Here is an 18337-nt window from a genome sequence, read left to right as displayed (position 1 = left end):
TATTTAAGAATTCAGAATATATTGTCTATGAACAAAACATGCTTTTTGTTCTCCTTTGTACAATAACAAGGAAAGTTACCTAACTATTAATTTATTGAAATATAAAAATATTGAAAAATCAAAATTTATATCTTCATTTATCTTAGCTACTTTATTTATATTATTTAGATTTATTTGAATTTATTATTTAAAAGAACTTTAAAGGACAAAAATTACAGAAGGAAAACCACTTGTATCTTCTGGTATTTTTGAAGCACCAATGGCTAACTTTGACCCCACTTTTCTCATCTATGTTGAATTTTGAAAGATACATATATAGGACGCCATAACATTCAATTGTTTTGCACTTTTAAAATTAACCAGTATTTAAATCAAACTTTCTATTAAATTTAAACCTAGATAACTTCCCTTATTAATGCAGACCATCAGAATTCTTAAAGAAAAGCGATACCTCTCAATAAAACACATCCCTCATACCTAATCTAACTAAATGATATAAATATAATAGGAAACGAGGTTCCAAGTATCTTTATAAAGGCTACGCAAGTGGAATATTAATGAATAATCAAGAGACTTGGCGAATTGAGTTTGCAAAAATTTCTGAAAGACGCATAGGATTTTGATGGATTCGATAATAAACACATTCACGATAGAGTTTCCAATCGTTTCAAGCATCGAACATAATAAGGTTTACGAGCTAACACGGTTAGATGCTAAGATTCGCGTCGAGTAATTCGTTCTTGAGAGGCTGAACTTGCACTGTCACGGAATTCTCGTAGAAGCCACTGGATACCAATCGAACAGAAGTTACGCCGTACTCCACCAGCTCCCGATAATCTGAAAAACAATTAATAGGCTAATTATGCTGTCTATGTTTCTTTGAAAACTTTCCCAATTTTGACTATTTGACTCCAATCTTTTCTTCGACGTTTCCTTAGATAAAATAGTAAAAAAGTACGTTTCGTAGTATCTTCATAATTCTCCTGATTCAGATTCCTTGTTTCAGTGATAAAATAAAGGATCCAAAACGAAGACGGTAGTGAAACAGCTAAAATTGGGAAAAGTCAGTAAACTGAACAATTACTTGATTTAGAATTGATGTATACAGTGGAGAGTAAAGAAAAGTTTAAAGAATAAGAAGTACAAAAGACAACACAATTTTCGAAAAAAAGGTGTTGTAATTGAGAAACACAATTCAATTGTGAATAAATATATAATATAGACGACTGTTATCAACATGCTAAGAGACGTTCAACAATAAATAGGTTTATAGTTAGCTCATGTGTGGGTCGACACAAAGCTTCCGATTGAGATCGATATTAGTGCTAGGAGTTATTAATCGTATTACCTGGTTTAGAATCTATCCCGCAAATAGAATCAACTATCTGAACTTTGGACGTGTCCAGGCCGTCGCTGCCTCCAATTATCACTTGATCCTGCGGACTGGTTTCATCGCACTAGAGATCAGTATTTAATTAGTATTTTCCAATTATAACATATACGCATATATAACATATAAACAATTACGTAAACTAAAAGACCAAATTTAAGAAAACATAGATAAAGTATAGGTCTGGAAATTTTTACTACATTATACATTATACATTATACTAGGTTGTCCTATAAGTTTCTTTCGTTTTCTAAGGAAATAATAGATGCACAATAGTTTTTATTTTATATTATTCTATTACAATACAATATGTAATACAAAGTGAAATACATAATTCAATAAAATAATATAAAACAAAAAATATTGTGCATCTATTATTTCCTAATAAAACGAAATCAATTTTTGGGACAACCTAATAATACTATGCAACTATATTGTCTATACTATTCTTGTTAGAATTTTGTGTCTTCCGCGATAATTATGTTCACGATATCTACTAAATCTTAAAATCTGCTATGTTAAGCATCACTAGTATGCTTTTTATATTTACTTGAAGTATCTATAAGATATAGAAAACTACTAGTGAGGAAGGATAGTCGAAATGCTACGAACTTTTCGTAGAGTTCCGGTTTCAGTGGTACGAGTGGCTCCGAGGAAATTCGAAACCCCAACGCCAAGTGCGATCACATGTACAGTGCCTGGATAAAGTGCGACGTAGGTGCAGTTAATACGCCGTCCATAATTGCGCAGCGTGTACGGTTCGTCTACGCTCGCTGCCAAAACATTGCAAGCTGAAAAATTATCAAAAAATATTCCTTCTTACACTCCGTGTTAATAGGAAACTATTATCGAAAATTACAGTAAATCTTTATGTAATAATTTCTAATTTTTGTAATTTAGATACCAGATATAATAAACATTAAAATGTATTGAATATAATAATACTTGAGCAAAAGTAACTCATCCAAAATGTCCTCTTTCCAATACTTAAAATTTCGATATATTGTGAAATACAATATTGATATTAAAAATAAGTTAGTATATTGAGAATTGTATTGCACCTTTATATAATAATTACAAGCAATACCTATTTCAATGTAAAGTAAAAATTGCAATTCTCAAATTTTTCATTGTACATGAAGAAGATCTCTAAATATTACAAGATTTAATTCTTGCAAATTTCTATAAATTTATATTTCAAAACCTAAAATTGAAATATTAATCTTCTATTCTAATTCAAATTTCAAAGTCATTGTCTGCCATAAGACAAAATATCTGCAAGAAATAAAAAAAAGAAATATTCAATTACTTCCAACTTCAAATTTCTGACTTTATATGAAAATAAATTGGTCGACTCACGTCTAGGATTTTTCAAAAATTTGGCGAAGAGCGTGAACCCTTTCCCAGGCTTTGGTATTCTGTATCGGATAACCGCTGCGTTCTGTGAACTTGTGAAGCTCCTCTTCGCACCGATATTTTTACCACAGAATTCGCTGCTTCTCTGTTTCAGCGGCAATCGATGGTCCATTTCGCTAGGGAACACTTCACCGTTTAATTCCCAGCCATCGACGACCTGCACGATATAAAAATACATTCTGAATGGACTGTTGTCACGGCACAGTGATGCATTGGAAAAACGTATCTACTGCAATGGATACATACGAGTAAAATACACGTTTCTGTATTCGAAAAAGTAGGCGAGGATTATCGGAGGGAAACTGAAACTCTGGTACTATACAATAGCCTCCACCATATAAAATGCCCAGTAATAAATATACTCGAAAATGGAAAATTAAAGAATTATGTCTTTCAAGCTTTATTTCATAACTATGAATAATGAAAAATTGACCAAAATGCTCCTGATGATTGCGCTATATAAAGTGTCCAACTTTACAGGCATAGTTAACAAGTGCCTCTATGAGTCAAAATAAATTGAGAATGTATAATGACAAAATTAGGTTTGAGGTTTCGCTTGTTAGTTATTAATACTTAAAGATAGAACACAATGCCCCTGACGCGCAGCAGACTTCTTTGCAAGATCATATGTAGGACAGCCTAAGCAAAGGAGCACAGATTATTATACGTAAGTGGTGAATATACATACATATACATATACTAATATTATAGTTTGTAATTGTTATTTAAAATAAAAAGTTGTGAAATTTGTCTATATTTATAGCATTTGAAAGTGTGCAAGTGTTTCTTTATTCATGCGATAACCATAATTGTGTTCTTCTGAAATGTTATACGTATCCAATTATTATATCTAATATATATATATCTAGTATATATAGATATTATATATTTAGTATATAAATATACTAGATCGTATTATTAGTATGAAACATATAATACTACACTGTGTAATATCCTATACCTCGGTTTGTTTTCTAAATTTATTTTATTCCTTTAATTTTGTCATATAATATTTAACCATCACATTTGCATCCTTAGATCATAAATAATTAACATTATGTTGTGTTTTCTCACCGAAATCAATCCACGGTGTTCACAAGGTATGTCAAAGGTGAGGAAGTTAATTTCCACTTTTTGATCCGGTCCAGCTAGGAAGAAAATTCCACAAACCTCGTCGTCGTCAGTTTTTGAGGTATATATGAAAGATCCTGGTTCTGCCGTAATAAACATACAGTCTGTAAAAGGATAAAATAACCTTTGATTTGGAAAAAAAGATTGAAATAAATATAAAACAAACTTCTTAATTCAAATTAACAGAAAGAAACCAAAACAGGGTTTATATAATTTATAGATTCATAAAATAGTCATAATCTTGTCCATTCATTAATTCATTTGATAAATGTAAAAAAGATTATGTACCTGTGACAGGTTTAAAACGCGTATATGAACTTATTAAACCATTCTTCAAATCCTGTCGATAAAAATCCTTCGAAAAATGTTCTCCAGCAACCTGGAAAAAAGAATAATTTTTTTTAGAAAAATTCATCCTAAAAGATGGGATTCATTATTTTAAAAAATGTTTATCTATTTCAAAAGTTTCAGAATAGGATTTATTTATTTGTTTAAAAAATTTGAAGCAGTAGAGATCCCATAAGTCTTCTCTTTGTCAATTTCTCCAACTGTATTTTTATCTAGTTGTCTGCCGCTCCATCAGAAATCTAAAAATTCAATAGCCGCTGAAATTGATTTTATTGAACGTGGGAATAAAAAACAATCAACAATGCAATTTTTGTTTCAATCTGGAAAAAGTAACTGGAAGAAGTTAAATGTTCAACCTTCATCTTTTAATTTTTAGTTTATAAATAGATTTTCATATTTTCCAATTTAGATAGAGATGAAAAATAATATTTCAAAAATAAAAACTTCAGTAATACATATACATATATAAGTTTGAATAAACAAGCTTCCAATTACACCCTAAGCTACCATAAAAGCAGAGAAATATAAAGAAAAATCTCACACAAAGAAATGCATTTTCTGTTAAGAGAAATGAGTCTTTGTTCCCTAACGAACGAAATGCTATTCACAATCTCCTCTCAGTAGGATTTCTTTTGTAAGTTACTTTGCTGACGTTAAAATCCACACATAATAACATAGAAAAGAATATTTACGACCAATCGATGAATAACTGATATTTGAAGTAGACCAGGAGAAAATCTATCCCATCACGTGGTTGCCTCTGGAAATATCTTTATCGACAGGCGGATATTACAGCATGATTGTCATCGGTGATGACAATTACTATTGTTACCAGCCATCGACATTCCTCAGAAATGTAGGAAACTTGTTAGAAACTATGATCGAGTATAAAACATTCATCGATGTTAAAAAATATTACAAAAATATTACAAAAATTTAATTCATTAAAGCATAACGCAATGTTCCCTAAAATCTAAAAATATGTATGTTAAAAACAATGTTCTTTTCCTCTAAATTTTAACAAATAATTGTACCATTATTTTATAATATTCATTGATATCAACAAATATTTCGAAAATTCATTTCTTCTTAAGAAGACATAGTCTAACTTCTCTTAAAATTTAGTTAACAATTTCTTATGTAAGATGATAACATCTTTTGAAGAAATATTTGGAAGATTGTACTCTGCCTTTTCTTAAATTTTAGTAGATAATTGTACAAATGTTTTTAATTAACTTTTCAGGGTTTTATAAAAAAAGTTCGTGACAAGAAGAGAAAGGTATATGAAGATATTTTCATAACTGGAAAAATAGAGGTTGATTGGTGGAGGGTATAGGAAGAAAAGCGAAATTGCTTTTCCTCAGTGACAATTTGTCGATCTCCGATGAATTGCAAGGAATGAAGTCTCGACTAAAGGAAGCATTAATGGATAGAGGGAATTATATTCCCTGAGGGACTGTTTCACGATTACTTCGCCGTGGTGTAGCTGGATAAAATTCAGTGAATTGACTAGCCGGTAGCCAATAACAAAGGAGCTGGCGGCCTTCGAACAAACTTTTTGTAATCTTGATCTCCCTTTGTATAAAACATCTCAGTGTACTGAAAAGAGTTTTCAATATTAGTGACGCAAATATCTGTATTGTTAAAACATATTATAACATAACTTGTAATACAAATGTTATAATATTTGTATTATAGAAAACTGAATATTATATTTTTTAATATGTTGAATTAAAAGATAGAAAATTATGATATTAATATCAATTATTATATAAAACTATTATAATATAAATGTTATTTCATAATACATATTTTTATCATAAGAAAAGAAATACTATGTTCCTTAATATAAGGAATAAAAGATTATTATAACATTGTAATTCTAATATCAATTATTCTATATAATGTCTCATAATATTAAATTTACCTTGCAAAATGTAGATTGTATAATCTCTTTTATTTCAGAAGAAATTTTTAATGGATTATGTAAGGGAAATATCGAATTTCACATCGAATCATTAAAGGAAAAGATGGAGTTGGATATACCGGAAACGTGATCGACAGTTATGCAATCTATTTAGATTTACTCAATATGCTTTCTGAAGATTTAATACTATAATATGAATTTCAACGTCACAAGTAATAAAAGAAGGAAAATACAATTTATGACTGATGATTGATTAACATCAGAATGCTACGAATCTTCAATGTATCCCTAAATATTACTCTGATCATTTTACTGCATTTTATAAAAATTCACATTTATATTCATATTAGAATCATGTTAAATGTTAACCCTTTTAACAGCTTTTCTTTCAAATATCTCCCTTCATTTTCAAGCGGAATATTTTTACGATAAAAAAAGTTATGGAATTGCGTATTTCGCATTCCACTTACTATTACATTTTACATTTAAAAATAGTGGCGGTGAAGGTTATGCCGAATGATTTGTATAATGTTAACGGCCAAATATTTAAGAGTCAGGGGTCACGAGAATAAATGGACCTTACGATATCCATAACATTCCAGGAGCCACGATAAACCTGGTAAAAGGCAGTATTTGACCACGCGATTCTTTCAAAGAGTCGACACGTCAATTTCCTTTTTATTTCCAATCCCTGATAACTTACAGATTTTCGACTACGAGGGGAATCCCCAATGGGTTTGCTGGAACTTATCCATTCAACACTGATTTTCTGATTATTCAAATCGATATTCCTTCTTACTTTCATTAACGCTTCATTTGACCGCTCTTTTTTTATTGAAATATCTGTTCTTTCAATACTCTCAATATTAATTTTTTGTTATTACTGCAAAATGCTTTGATGTTCCAATTTGTTAGACCCTGAAATGCCTTTATTTGTTTCTGATTTAATTACACAATTCCTTTTCTATTTATGTTTTTTAATTTCTATTTTTCTTACTTAACATAATTCTTTTATCAGTAGAACCTTAGATCTCTTAAAATTCTTTCTTATATATTTTTGTTAGAGTTCTACATTGAATTTATTTTGTTATTCAATTGCAAAATTCTTTTTTATTTCTTTCTTTCTTTAATTACTATAATTCCGCTATACCATAATTTTTTATTATTGCAATTTTGAACTCTGAAATTCCTTTTACGAATACTGTTTAACTTAATTATAAATTTTGTATCTGTTTATCTTTTTAATTATCATAATTTCTCCTTACCATAATAATCTCTTTACACTACTGGAAATTCTTAATCTCTTAGGAAGTTAAGATAGGGATCTACTCCTTTTTTCTATCGATGTAGAAATTTTTTCCAATTCGAGTTTTATCCACAGTAAATCATGTTTCCGAAGGCATCACCAAAGGCGAAATCCTGCAGTGATAGATTACTTCCTATTCTACTGCCATTAGTCCGGAATGGGCACTGTCCATAGAACTAGTAAAGTAACAGAGGGGCATGAACATTAGGAACTTTCAAAATCAAATAAAGTTACTACTAACGGTTTTGTGGAAAGTCAGCATTAGCGATGGTTGACTGATTCTACAGGATAAGGTAGTGTTCTATTCAACTTCTGGTATTCAGAGAGAGATCATTGCCTGAATGCATCGTAGTAGGTAGTAGAGGTCAAGCTTTGGTAGAACACACCATGCACTCGAAGAAATTGGAAGCGTAGAAAATTAATTGTTTATGAAAACATGCGAACATTCATCTTTTTATGCACATCGAGGATCAATGCTTAATCAGGTACGATACGCCCTGTCGATAAGTGTTTTGCAGTGTCTTCAATCTCGAATCGATTATGCTTTAATAAAATATATAAAGTTGTATAGTAGGATAATTTCGATTAATATTTTTGCAAATAAAATGGTATATGGTATATTTAATAATATTTGATCATTTATAACTAGACTAAATTGCTTATATATGTAGCTAACAATTATAATTCGGAAGCAAACTGTTCATAACCAAACTTCAACGAATCATAACGTATAATAATTATAACGCGAATTATAATATAAATTGTTCATATTTTCATATAACAAATTTGTTTGTACTTATATAGAATTACTAGTATAAACTACTTATATGTGTACTTGTATATTGTACACTTGTACCTATATACAATTACTTCTAGATATAAACTTGCATATTTATATACAATACGTATAAGTAAATTACTATAAGTTGAGTATTGTATATATATACTTATAACTGATACATACTTGCATAAGTAATAATTGTATTTCAAAACCAACTGGTCCATAACAAATTTTCATTAACGCTTATAGAATTGTAAGTTGTTCGTAACAGAATGTGTAAGTAATAATTGTATTTCAAAACCAACTGGTCCATAACAAATTTTCATTAACGCTTATAGAATTGTAAGTTGTTCGTAACAGAATGTGTAAGTAATAATTATATTTCGAAATTAAATCGTTTATAAGAAAATGTTCACGGATTACTAAATTATTTACAACAAAATTGAACGACAGTTCTGATTTTTCCATCATATTCTTGAAGTTAATAGTCTTTCCAGAAACCATTACTCTCGATCCTCGAAACACAACGATACAGAAGTTCAATCGAGGGAGTCATTTAAAATATAACGCGTCACTGATCCTTTCGATTTTCGATACTCGTGCATGCATACGTAACCTAAATCACTCGATGACATAACCTTAAGCTGCTTCTTCTGCTTTATACTGTTCTTTATATAAGGGGAAGAGATATTTTATGCTTAAAAATTGACTACCAATATACGGGATACGTTGCGATATTCGGAACTTTTTGAGATTGCTATAATAAAATATAAAGCTCTTTATTGACCTGCGTGAGGTATCGAACTTAATGTGAATATGTGTCTATCCTGATGTGTTTATTTCTTATATCGAAGATGATCTTCGGTGAAAGAGAATATATATAGTACAGCAGATTTTTAGTATAAATAATAAAGATATACGAAATTATTAGCACAGACCAAATTTTTCGGAAAATAAAGGTGAAATTTTAGGTAAGTCTTGTAATCTTTAGTCTATCATCTAAGGAAGTTATAATCTACAAAATACAATCTTTTTTATCAAAGTCTTTTGTAAAATATGACTTTTATTCCTGAAATGGTGAAATAGTACATCATAGATCATTACTGTTAAGCATCTATACAATAAAAATAAATGATACAAAATACATAACGGATTGCTTCCATTGAAACATAAAATTGATTCTAGAATCATTTTGACATAAAACCAAAATAATAATTTTAGACAAATTTCGTTTCATACATAAGTTATATAATGAAATATAATTGTTTTAAACATTAAGATCCGTATTATTCGATATCAATCGATATTTCCAACTGTTGCTTCTAATATGCATATTTAAACTTTAGATTCAAAAGTTGTATTTTACAAAGGGATTAAGTAGAGAATCGTTTTTTAAAATTTTATACCAATTTCTAAAATCTGTGATCGATTTGTGATAAAATCGATATTTTTCAAATGTGTATTTTTCCAAGTTCATACAAATCTATAAAATACGAGTAGATTTATATTCATCATTATATATAATAACATTTTGTATTTCGAAAATGTGAATGATTTTAGTCGATGACGTGCCATTTGATAGATGTCCCTTTTGTCAGGTGTTGTACGTCAGAATCGTTTTTCAAATCACGAAACATGACTCGATTACCATTGTTACACGTGAACCAGTCGCGTTGCTAGCGATTTACGATCGAGAAGTACATAATCGTGATACAAACAACGGAACAGCCGCGGTAAATATTTGCGATGACACGGATTTACCTTTTGCGACGAATATTATAGCATGAACCAACTTCTTTCATGTAAATTGTACGAAATTCGGAACTAATTGTATTAAAATCGGAACTAATTCTTCCATTCTCTTTCTTTTTTTATACACAAATGGATGATAATTATTAGGTTGATGATATTTATGTACGTACATATGTATATATCTCTATAAACATGATTAAAAGTATGGAATTTTAATGGGAAGTTGTATCCACCAAATATTATAGTAAGTATTCTATTTTGGATATTTTTTATATTTTTGTATATTATATACTTCGTATGCATTCTTGTTCCTTCAAATGAATACGTTAAAATCTGTAGTTTAATTCTACTTACACTACTCTACACTACTATAGTATGTGCATAGTATATGTAGTGTATTCTACTTATATCATATTTTACTTTTCTTTTTTTATATTTTATATCAATCTTTTTCTAGGTCACTATATTGTTTCTGGCAGATAACTAGGTTATATTAGTATAGATGCAAGTGGTAAGGAAATCTAAGAAATATCTTGGACTAAGAATTATGTATTTTTAAATAAATAATAAATGAAGTTCGATAAATGTACACGCTTAGTAGCCAATGTATACACATAGAATTTAGACTTTTATTAGCTGAAGTTTACTGATGTATTGTAGCAGATATGTGTATTGTTTAGTAAATGAATACTAATTCACGAACTAACGATAGGTTATGTAAATATACATACTAGAAATAGTAAACATTTTTCATGTAGCCAACATCAATCAATAAAAGTATAAATTCATAGTTCAAATAAAATCGTGAGAATCGTACAGGAAGTTGCCAGATTAGTCAAGTACGAAACTAATTAATCACAAAAGTATACATTTTTATACTCTGTCAACATTTTTATTCTTTGACTAAATATAAATATCACTAAATCTTACGTAAATGCATATATTAATTGTAATCGAAATACAGAATTAAGAAAATATTAAATATGTTACTAGGTATTACTAGGTTAATCAGATAAAGAACCATTTCGATTTAAAAATTGAACCGGTACGAGAACAGAAGCATTTTCACGGCATTTATTTCAGTATATTTCTTTGTATTTTCATACAAATGGCAAAACCGAATTGTCCCCGAACCACAATTTATTTGAATTAACAAGGTTTCTACCATTTTATCCGGTTCTCCTGTTTTCACGTATTTTTATATTTTTCTACATTTCCGTTTCATTAGCAGCCGTGGAATTAAAAGGAGAACAATTGCAATATTTCTACGTTTATTTCATCTTTTTGTTTTTCGAGAATTACGATAGAAATTCAACACTTTATAACCTCGTTAGTTTGCGTTATGCGTAAGTACGTTGCCACTCGATTTTTGCAAGTTACATGCTCATGTTAAATTGCGTTTGCACTGACAACAAGCAATTGCACTTTGCAGGTCGCCAGAGTTGCCTGATAAGCCACCGAAACGCAGAAAAGATCACAGAACACATCCGCATTGGAATCCTCATTGGGACAAAGAAAATGAAAAGCTGAATGAATTAAGATGAAGTTAATAACGACGAAAATTAATCACTAGACCGTGGATGTTTATAGAAATCCATATTTTTATAGTGGTTATAATTAATGAAGAGTATTGTAATAGCAATTAAAGAATTGAATGTTGATATCGTAACCGTAATTAGAGAATTGGAATTTAAATAGAAATTTATTGCTTATATGATGATTTTAGAGATTACGTATTAATGTGTATTTTTGCGTCTTTAAATTTTTCACAAATGCAGGAAAATTTAATAAAACTATGTTATTCTAAGGTAGCATAAATATTCCAAATGTAATACTTAAAGTACTCGTGATAATATTTAGTGAGTGAAACAAACCTCTAGTTAGATTCTTCTTTTTTAGTATTATTTATAGAAATACAAATTTATATTCGATCTATTAATTATATATCTAGAAACTCGAATCTTCGAATATACAAATGTCTCCAAAAATCAGGAAAACCTTAACTCTTATCATTGTTACATTTCAGGTCTTTCCGGAAGTGAGTAACATACAAGTTTCGTTTCGTTTGGTTACGAAATGTGCCACGATATAAAGAGAAAACACTCGATATTTGAAGGTGATTCGTCATGAAGTTTCATTAAATCCGAGAGATTTAACAACGACATTCTTCTTCGTTAATCAGATTACCGGTCTCTGGTTTGCTTCACGGTGCGGAACGAAGTCAAATGGAATTGTCTTTGAAGATCAATGTGTAACGCCTCGGTTCTATAGTCTTTGGAGACACCTCGACGGTATGGAACATGAGCTTTTTGTATTCTGAAACGGATCTTGAAGGGAAAGAAGGTCGTAAGAGCTGACGAACAAACTTTAATTGGAATCCTCTTGAACATTTAACATTTCCTATCTTATTGTTAAACTTTCGACTTAAATGTAGTTTACTAGTCCCTGTGGGAATTCTGTGGAATAGACCCACGTGGAGGGTGTCTGCATGTTATTGTCCAATGAAAAATGAAAAGTTTCTTTATTTAATAAATAAACAGAAGGCAAAGATTAATATGCGCCATTGATTTTTTTTTGTAAATTAATAAAAAGATTATATCAATAAGAATATATTATATAATAACATTATTCGAACATAAAATAAATATTAAATTGAATATGGAACAATAACATTTTTTTGGAACATTTACAGTTTTTCTTTGTTAGGTGACAAATATCGCATTTTCAGTAAACATTATATTAGAAGATTGTACCAGCCATGAAAAAATTCTTGGTAATCGTTTATTATACATTATTATATATGTATATTCATTTTTATATATCCGGTATTATATATTTGTTTATAGCATATAATTTGACAAACACAATCCAAATAATGATTAACGCTATAATAACAAGTACATAATTTTATACTTGAATAATTACGAATATACGCACGATAAACGAGATGAATATACGAATTACGAATATGTATATATGTATGATATATGTACAAACTAGGATATCGAGTAAATAATGTGTTAATAATGTTAATTGCTTGTCATGACTAATTGATTAGTTTGTGGCATTGTTCATTGAATCTATGGTGGGACTATTGTGATCCTATTAATGGGACAATTTACAAATTTATTCAATGTATCCCTTTATTCTATTTATTATCAATAAATAATTAATAATATGATAATTCTAAATTGTATTTAAGTTTTTATTTTCAACTGCATTCTTTTTCTTTCAGAAAGAATATGGGCGGAGAGCATTGATATGAAAGATGAACGATCGCCGTTATTTTGGAGTGGAAAGATTCACCTTCAGTTTTAATTAAACTGCTGGAAAACCGTATCGGAAGCTCCGACGAAAGCGGAGAGAAAGGGTTACTGAGACCTTACATGTGGTGTTTACTTTGTACTACTCGTGCAACTAATTGCCATGACAAAGGGAGGGAAATGTAACCCATCGTCGACCCGAGTAATGATCGATCAAAACTCCATTATTGACATTCTTTTGAGTAACGCGTGCAAGAACGATAGAAAACCAGATTAAAATCATTTGAATATGATTATCTTATTTTCTGAGTGGATGAGGGAAATATAATATGTACACAAGTACATGGAAACAAATTGATTGCTTAGATACTGCAAAAATGTTAGGGGAAATTAATTGTTATTTTATAATGGTTATATTTATATACGGATAAAACTTGTCTGCTGTATACTCTATTTCTGAAATACAACGGAAATAGAAACAGTATGTTTAGATATTTTTACTCCTTTCAGACATCAATTATTTCAAAGCTTCTATATTTCTCATCAAATTTATGCGCACATATTAAATGTTAATTGGTATTATATTATAAATTTTCATGAAATATATTTTATAAAGATTGCAGGAGGAAAGTGATATATAAGTCATGTTTTCGTTCTCTTTTTTTACAAGTGAGCAATTTTAGAATAATAAAACGATTTTATCTACATTTAAATTGTGTTTAAAATACAATGCTAAGTACAAAGAGCATTCTTTGCTTCGTTCCTGCATTAAATTAGGAGACAAAAGTTTGCAAACGTTTGTTTTTACAAGATTTACTTCTCTGAACCTAACAAGTTATTCTCTTTCCAACTAATTAGATCTACCAAATGATATTTAATGTGATAAACATAAAAAAAGCGGCAAATATAGACTTATCATATCTTTATGTGCTCTTCATTTAAATATCAAGTGACATTAAAATCATTCAAATCACGAAAATCAACTTTCCACGTTTTATCTCCTGTGATCTCATAAACGTTGTTCAATAAAATAAAATATGATACATCGAGCTGCATACAATTTTCCAAATGTCCAATGCTCGTTATTCAAACCATCACAACATCTTCAAACAACATAAATCTCTTTACCTGTTGCTGATAGCGTTGATAATCGGCGTTTCCTTTGATTACAGCTGAAGCAGCGTTGAAAACTGCAACGAAGAGGAGCAGCCTCGCCAAACAATATACTGGCCCATTCAGAAACATGATTTCCCCGGTTGAATGCGAAGAAACCGGAAGTAAGTGTTGTTGAAAGAAGAACGGAATGGTTTGAAGATGATTCGTTGACGTTTTGAAAAGTCGTGTCTTTTGTCACTGGTTCGTATTGTTGTAACGTACGGGGGGAAAACTCGTGGAGCTGGCGTCAGGACAAACTGGAGATTGTGTGGCGTCGCGACGCGCGGCGTCCCTCTTATAGCCGCTAGTCCAGCCCGCGATTCGTCCACGCTGCGCATCCCCAAACGCTTGCAACTGCCGACGATAACGCTGATAAAACAGCCTACGTTCGCCTGCACACCTTTCACCGGTGAGTCGAAGACCTTCTGTGTTTGTTAGAGGAGGCTGCATTATAAAACAGAATGATAAAGGTTATATAATTAGAAGAGAGGAAAGTATTTTGAATAAGGATATTTGGAAGATGGAATTTTCCAGACCGATAGAAGAGAGAAAGTTGCAAGAAATGTTATTTGGGAAATAGAATTTTGGAAATTGAGATATAATAGGATAAGAAAATGAAAACGGAGAGATATATTAGAAACATGAGATGTGAGATTATAGTATACTAGTACACTAAGTAATATAAGATGTATAAATGAAATTTAGATTGATTGGGGTTAGTTGAGATTAATAAATAAATTTATATGTATATAGTTCTAAAAATGGTTATCTCTAAAGATAGGAAGGAAATATGTAATTGCTATATTTATATGTATATGGAATATGAAGGAGATTAATTGTTTGGAGAATTGAAAGCAAGAGAAAAATTGTTGATAATTAAGTGGTAGAGTATTTGAATTTTTACAAGACATTTTTACAAAATTTTGTATAACAGGAAACCTTTTCGATAAAAGATTTTGTTTAAATAGGAAGAAATAAATTTATTTAAAAATGTCCACTTGATTATCGTAATTGCGAGATAACGTTTTTAAGAACTTGAGAGCTTAATAAACGGTTTAAGTTGATTAATTCTTTGACTTGTTAGTTTTATTGAGCCAATGATCAAGATCTAAATTTCTCGCTCTTTCTCTTTCATTACTTCGTTAGGGCGAGTTCAGTGAACGCAATAAAGTGTATCTCCATTATAAGTGTACACTAAAAAAAACGTGGTATCTCCGGTTATTGAGCTTTTCTTTCCAACAAAAAGAACATAAAACAAAATTAAGAAGATAGAGATGCGCAATGCATAAAACTATTTAGAGATAGACGTATAGATGTAGAAAGTAATACAAATTATAATAAGCCAATATTGCAACAGATTTATGCAAATATATTTATGCAAATAGTCTACCAATTAAAAATTGTTTAAGATTATCTAGAAGTTACCGACATCAAATGTCATGTATCACGATCCGCTAGTAAAGTAAATCAATTTTTCTATCGTTACTGAGAAACAAAATCAACAGCTTAAAAAGAAGAACTAAAATTGATATTGAAAAGGAATATTTATAGAAATTTACATTATCAACGGGACTACTACTTTAGGAACGGTCTATTATAAATCACGGACAATGTCTTTTTGAATAAAATGTCGCTTTTATCTATTTACAGGAATAAATAATTATGGAGGTTACAGCATTGAGAATCTGCAATACCATTTATTAGCATGAAAAATTTAAGCTCATTAACTCTCAGGTATGTAAATCAAAGAAAGACTTTCATTCTATAATGATGTCCCTAAGGAAATAATATCTGAAGAAAAAAGCTTTCGTGCAAAAAAAAATCCATTTTATATCTTTTACTTTCAAGAAATTATTTTATTGTTTTTTCAGCTTTTTAATAACAAAAAATATTGCTTTGTTTTGCTAAGATACTTAATTACATTGTCAAAAAAAATAACACTTATGAGACTGAAAGATAAATAGGATTCTTTGACTGAACTTAATGAAGTTCTTCTCAGTTACTGTGTGTGGGTTAAATTAATGATTTTATCTTTGAGAAAGACATGAATGCAACTCAAACGAGTGTCTAGAGTCTAGAAGATAACAAGGGAAAAGTATAATGTTGTGGCTGCAGTTTAAAACAGAAGGACACTTGTATTACTGATTATGTTATGTATGTCACATTTGCACAAACTATAGAATTTAAAGGACGAACATAGTAAGTGGAGTTGACTTTCCATTTTCACATAGTGCATAAAATTATTATTTAATGTTATGTTTAGAACTTTGCATTTCTTTTATCAAAAGTAGAATGTGAGAGCTTTTATTAATAATGGAGTAAAATGAATCCTGAATGTTTACATTAATATATTAATTTATAGAGCTTTTTAAAAAAAACTCCACTTATCCTACTAATTACTTTCATTTATATTTATCATATTTGGACTCTAGATCCTGTTTTATTTATATTTTTAACGATAATAGTTTCAATTTTTTCGGCAAATATGCTTCATTTATCATTACGCTGTAACACATATTGTATGAATGGTTGCTCGACGATAGGCACCCAAACCTTTCTTCTTTAAAGCTCTATTATCACCGATTAAACTGAGATCAAGCATGAAAATATGAAATTACATTAATTTATGATTAAAACACATTAATTTGTAACTTCTGATTTCTAATAATAATAATATTAGTTCAATTGTGCAAGAGAACCCAGTAACTTATATTTATGATTAATATTAAATTTAACATTAAGTAATTTATATTCATAAGAACTTCTCTCCTTCTAAGCGTATGCACTTATGATACTGTCTTACAGAATACAATAAAAGAATTAACCCAATGTTCTTCTACTTCTCCGAAGAAGAAAGAAAATTGTTTAACGTTTAATAAGTAAAGTGCAATGGATATTGGCCTCCTGCAGGAGAAAAACAACGATCTCTTAGTATCGCCAACTGTGAGAAAGATGAATATATGCCGAATGTACAATATGGTAGTTTATACGTTTCATCCCCCTTGGAACCAAGATCAATCAAGACCACTGGCCGTGATGTTTATCTGAGCTAGTAATTGCCATAAACTGTACCAATGATTGCGGCTTGCCTATATTTTTGGAAAAAACACCAGACCTTCCTAACTAATTACGTTTACCTTTCGATTTCGAATATTTGTTGTGCCTTTTATATTTCATTATTCCTTTTAGATTTTCAAATGCTTGGACTTCTTTAGTATATTTATATTCCTGTTCCGTGGAATTTCTTTCTTGAAAATTTTGAAGATTTTATCTTGTATTATTATATTTAGCACGTTGCTTATTTGGATTCTTCAATTGGTTTGGTCATCAATTTGGATTCGAGTTTTGGATTCTCTTCTCCTCTTTAAAATACAATTAATAATATTAAAGAAAAATGTTTTCCCTTAATCTTTTTATATTCTATGCTTCTATATTCTGTATTCTACATACAGACTATCCCACCTAATTCTGTCACCCTTAATTACTCTCTTATCTTTAAGGAAAAATGTTTCAGACAAAAGTTGTATGGTATCCAGAAAGACGTACTGTGTTCTTACGTATATCATCTTGCGATGACCTTGAAACGTCCAGTATAGGTGACATTAAAATTTTTAAATAGATGCTTCCATATTTCATTACTTATTCTTGTAGCTAATACCTAAATATTTTCAAAACACTATTAATTCCTGACTTTTGTACTATCCGTGATCGAGATATGAACTTTAAAATTCACCATATCCGATGTTCACCATGAGTACACATAAAGATGTTTTTAATAATGCCACTACTGATATAACCGAAGCATAAGCTTGCAGTTTTCTAATGTGTCCAAAACACTCTGTTAATTCCGCGCAATCATTTTTAGATA

At 29.9% G+C, this 18337-nt stretch overlaps 1 protein-coding gene across 1 annotated transcript; it reads right to left on the bottom strand.

The window, feature by feature from the left end:
• Positions 1-631: 631 nt before the first annotated feature.
• On the bottom strand, positions 632-14760 carry LOC117214262 (corticotropin-releasing factor-binding protein). Its single transcript, XM_033460204.1, has 7 exons — positions 14443-14760; positions 4226-4316; positions 3881-4041; positions 2750-2963; positions 2003-2181; positions 1349-1457; positions 632-837 (listed from the first exon to the last, which is right to left on the bottom strand). The coding sequence occupies exons 1-7, from the start codon at positions 14557-14559 to the stop codon at positions 707-709; spliced, it is 1002 nt and encodes a 333-aa protein (XP_033316095.1). The 5' UTR covers positions 14560-14760; the 3' UTR covers positions 632-706.
• Between the last annotated feature and the right edge of the window lie 3577 nt (positions 14761-18337).

The sequence above is a fragment of the Bombus bifarius genome, unplaced genomic scaffold (genome assembly GCF_011952205.1).
Source record: "Bombus bifarius isolate JDL3187 unplaced genomic scaffold, Bbif_JDL3187 scf7180000009200, whole genome shotgun sequence".
In the NCBI taxonomy this organism is placed as follows: Eukaryota; Metazoa; Arthropoda; class Insecta; order Hymenoptera; family Apidae; genus Bombus; species Bombus bifarius.
This window is presented reverse-complemented; position numbering and strand designations above follow the sequence as displayed.

Bases quoted from the DNA above. Each gene is read 5' to 3' on its own strand.
- LOC117214262 (XM_033460204.1), bottom strand. From the start codon at position 14,559: ATGTTTCTGAATGGGCCAGTATATTGTTTGGCGAGGCTGCTCCTCTTC. The intron at 1,458-2,002 runs GTTCGTAGCATT...ACTGATCTCTAG, and splicing joins AAACCGGAACTCTACGAAAA to TGCGATGAAACCAGTCCGCA. The intron at 838-1,348 runs GTAATACGATTA...ATTGTTTTTCAG, and splicing joins CGGGATAGATTCTAAACCAG to ATTATCGGGAGCTGGTGGAG.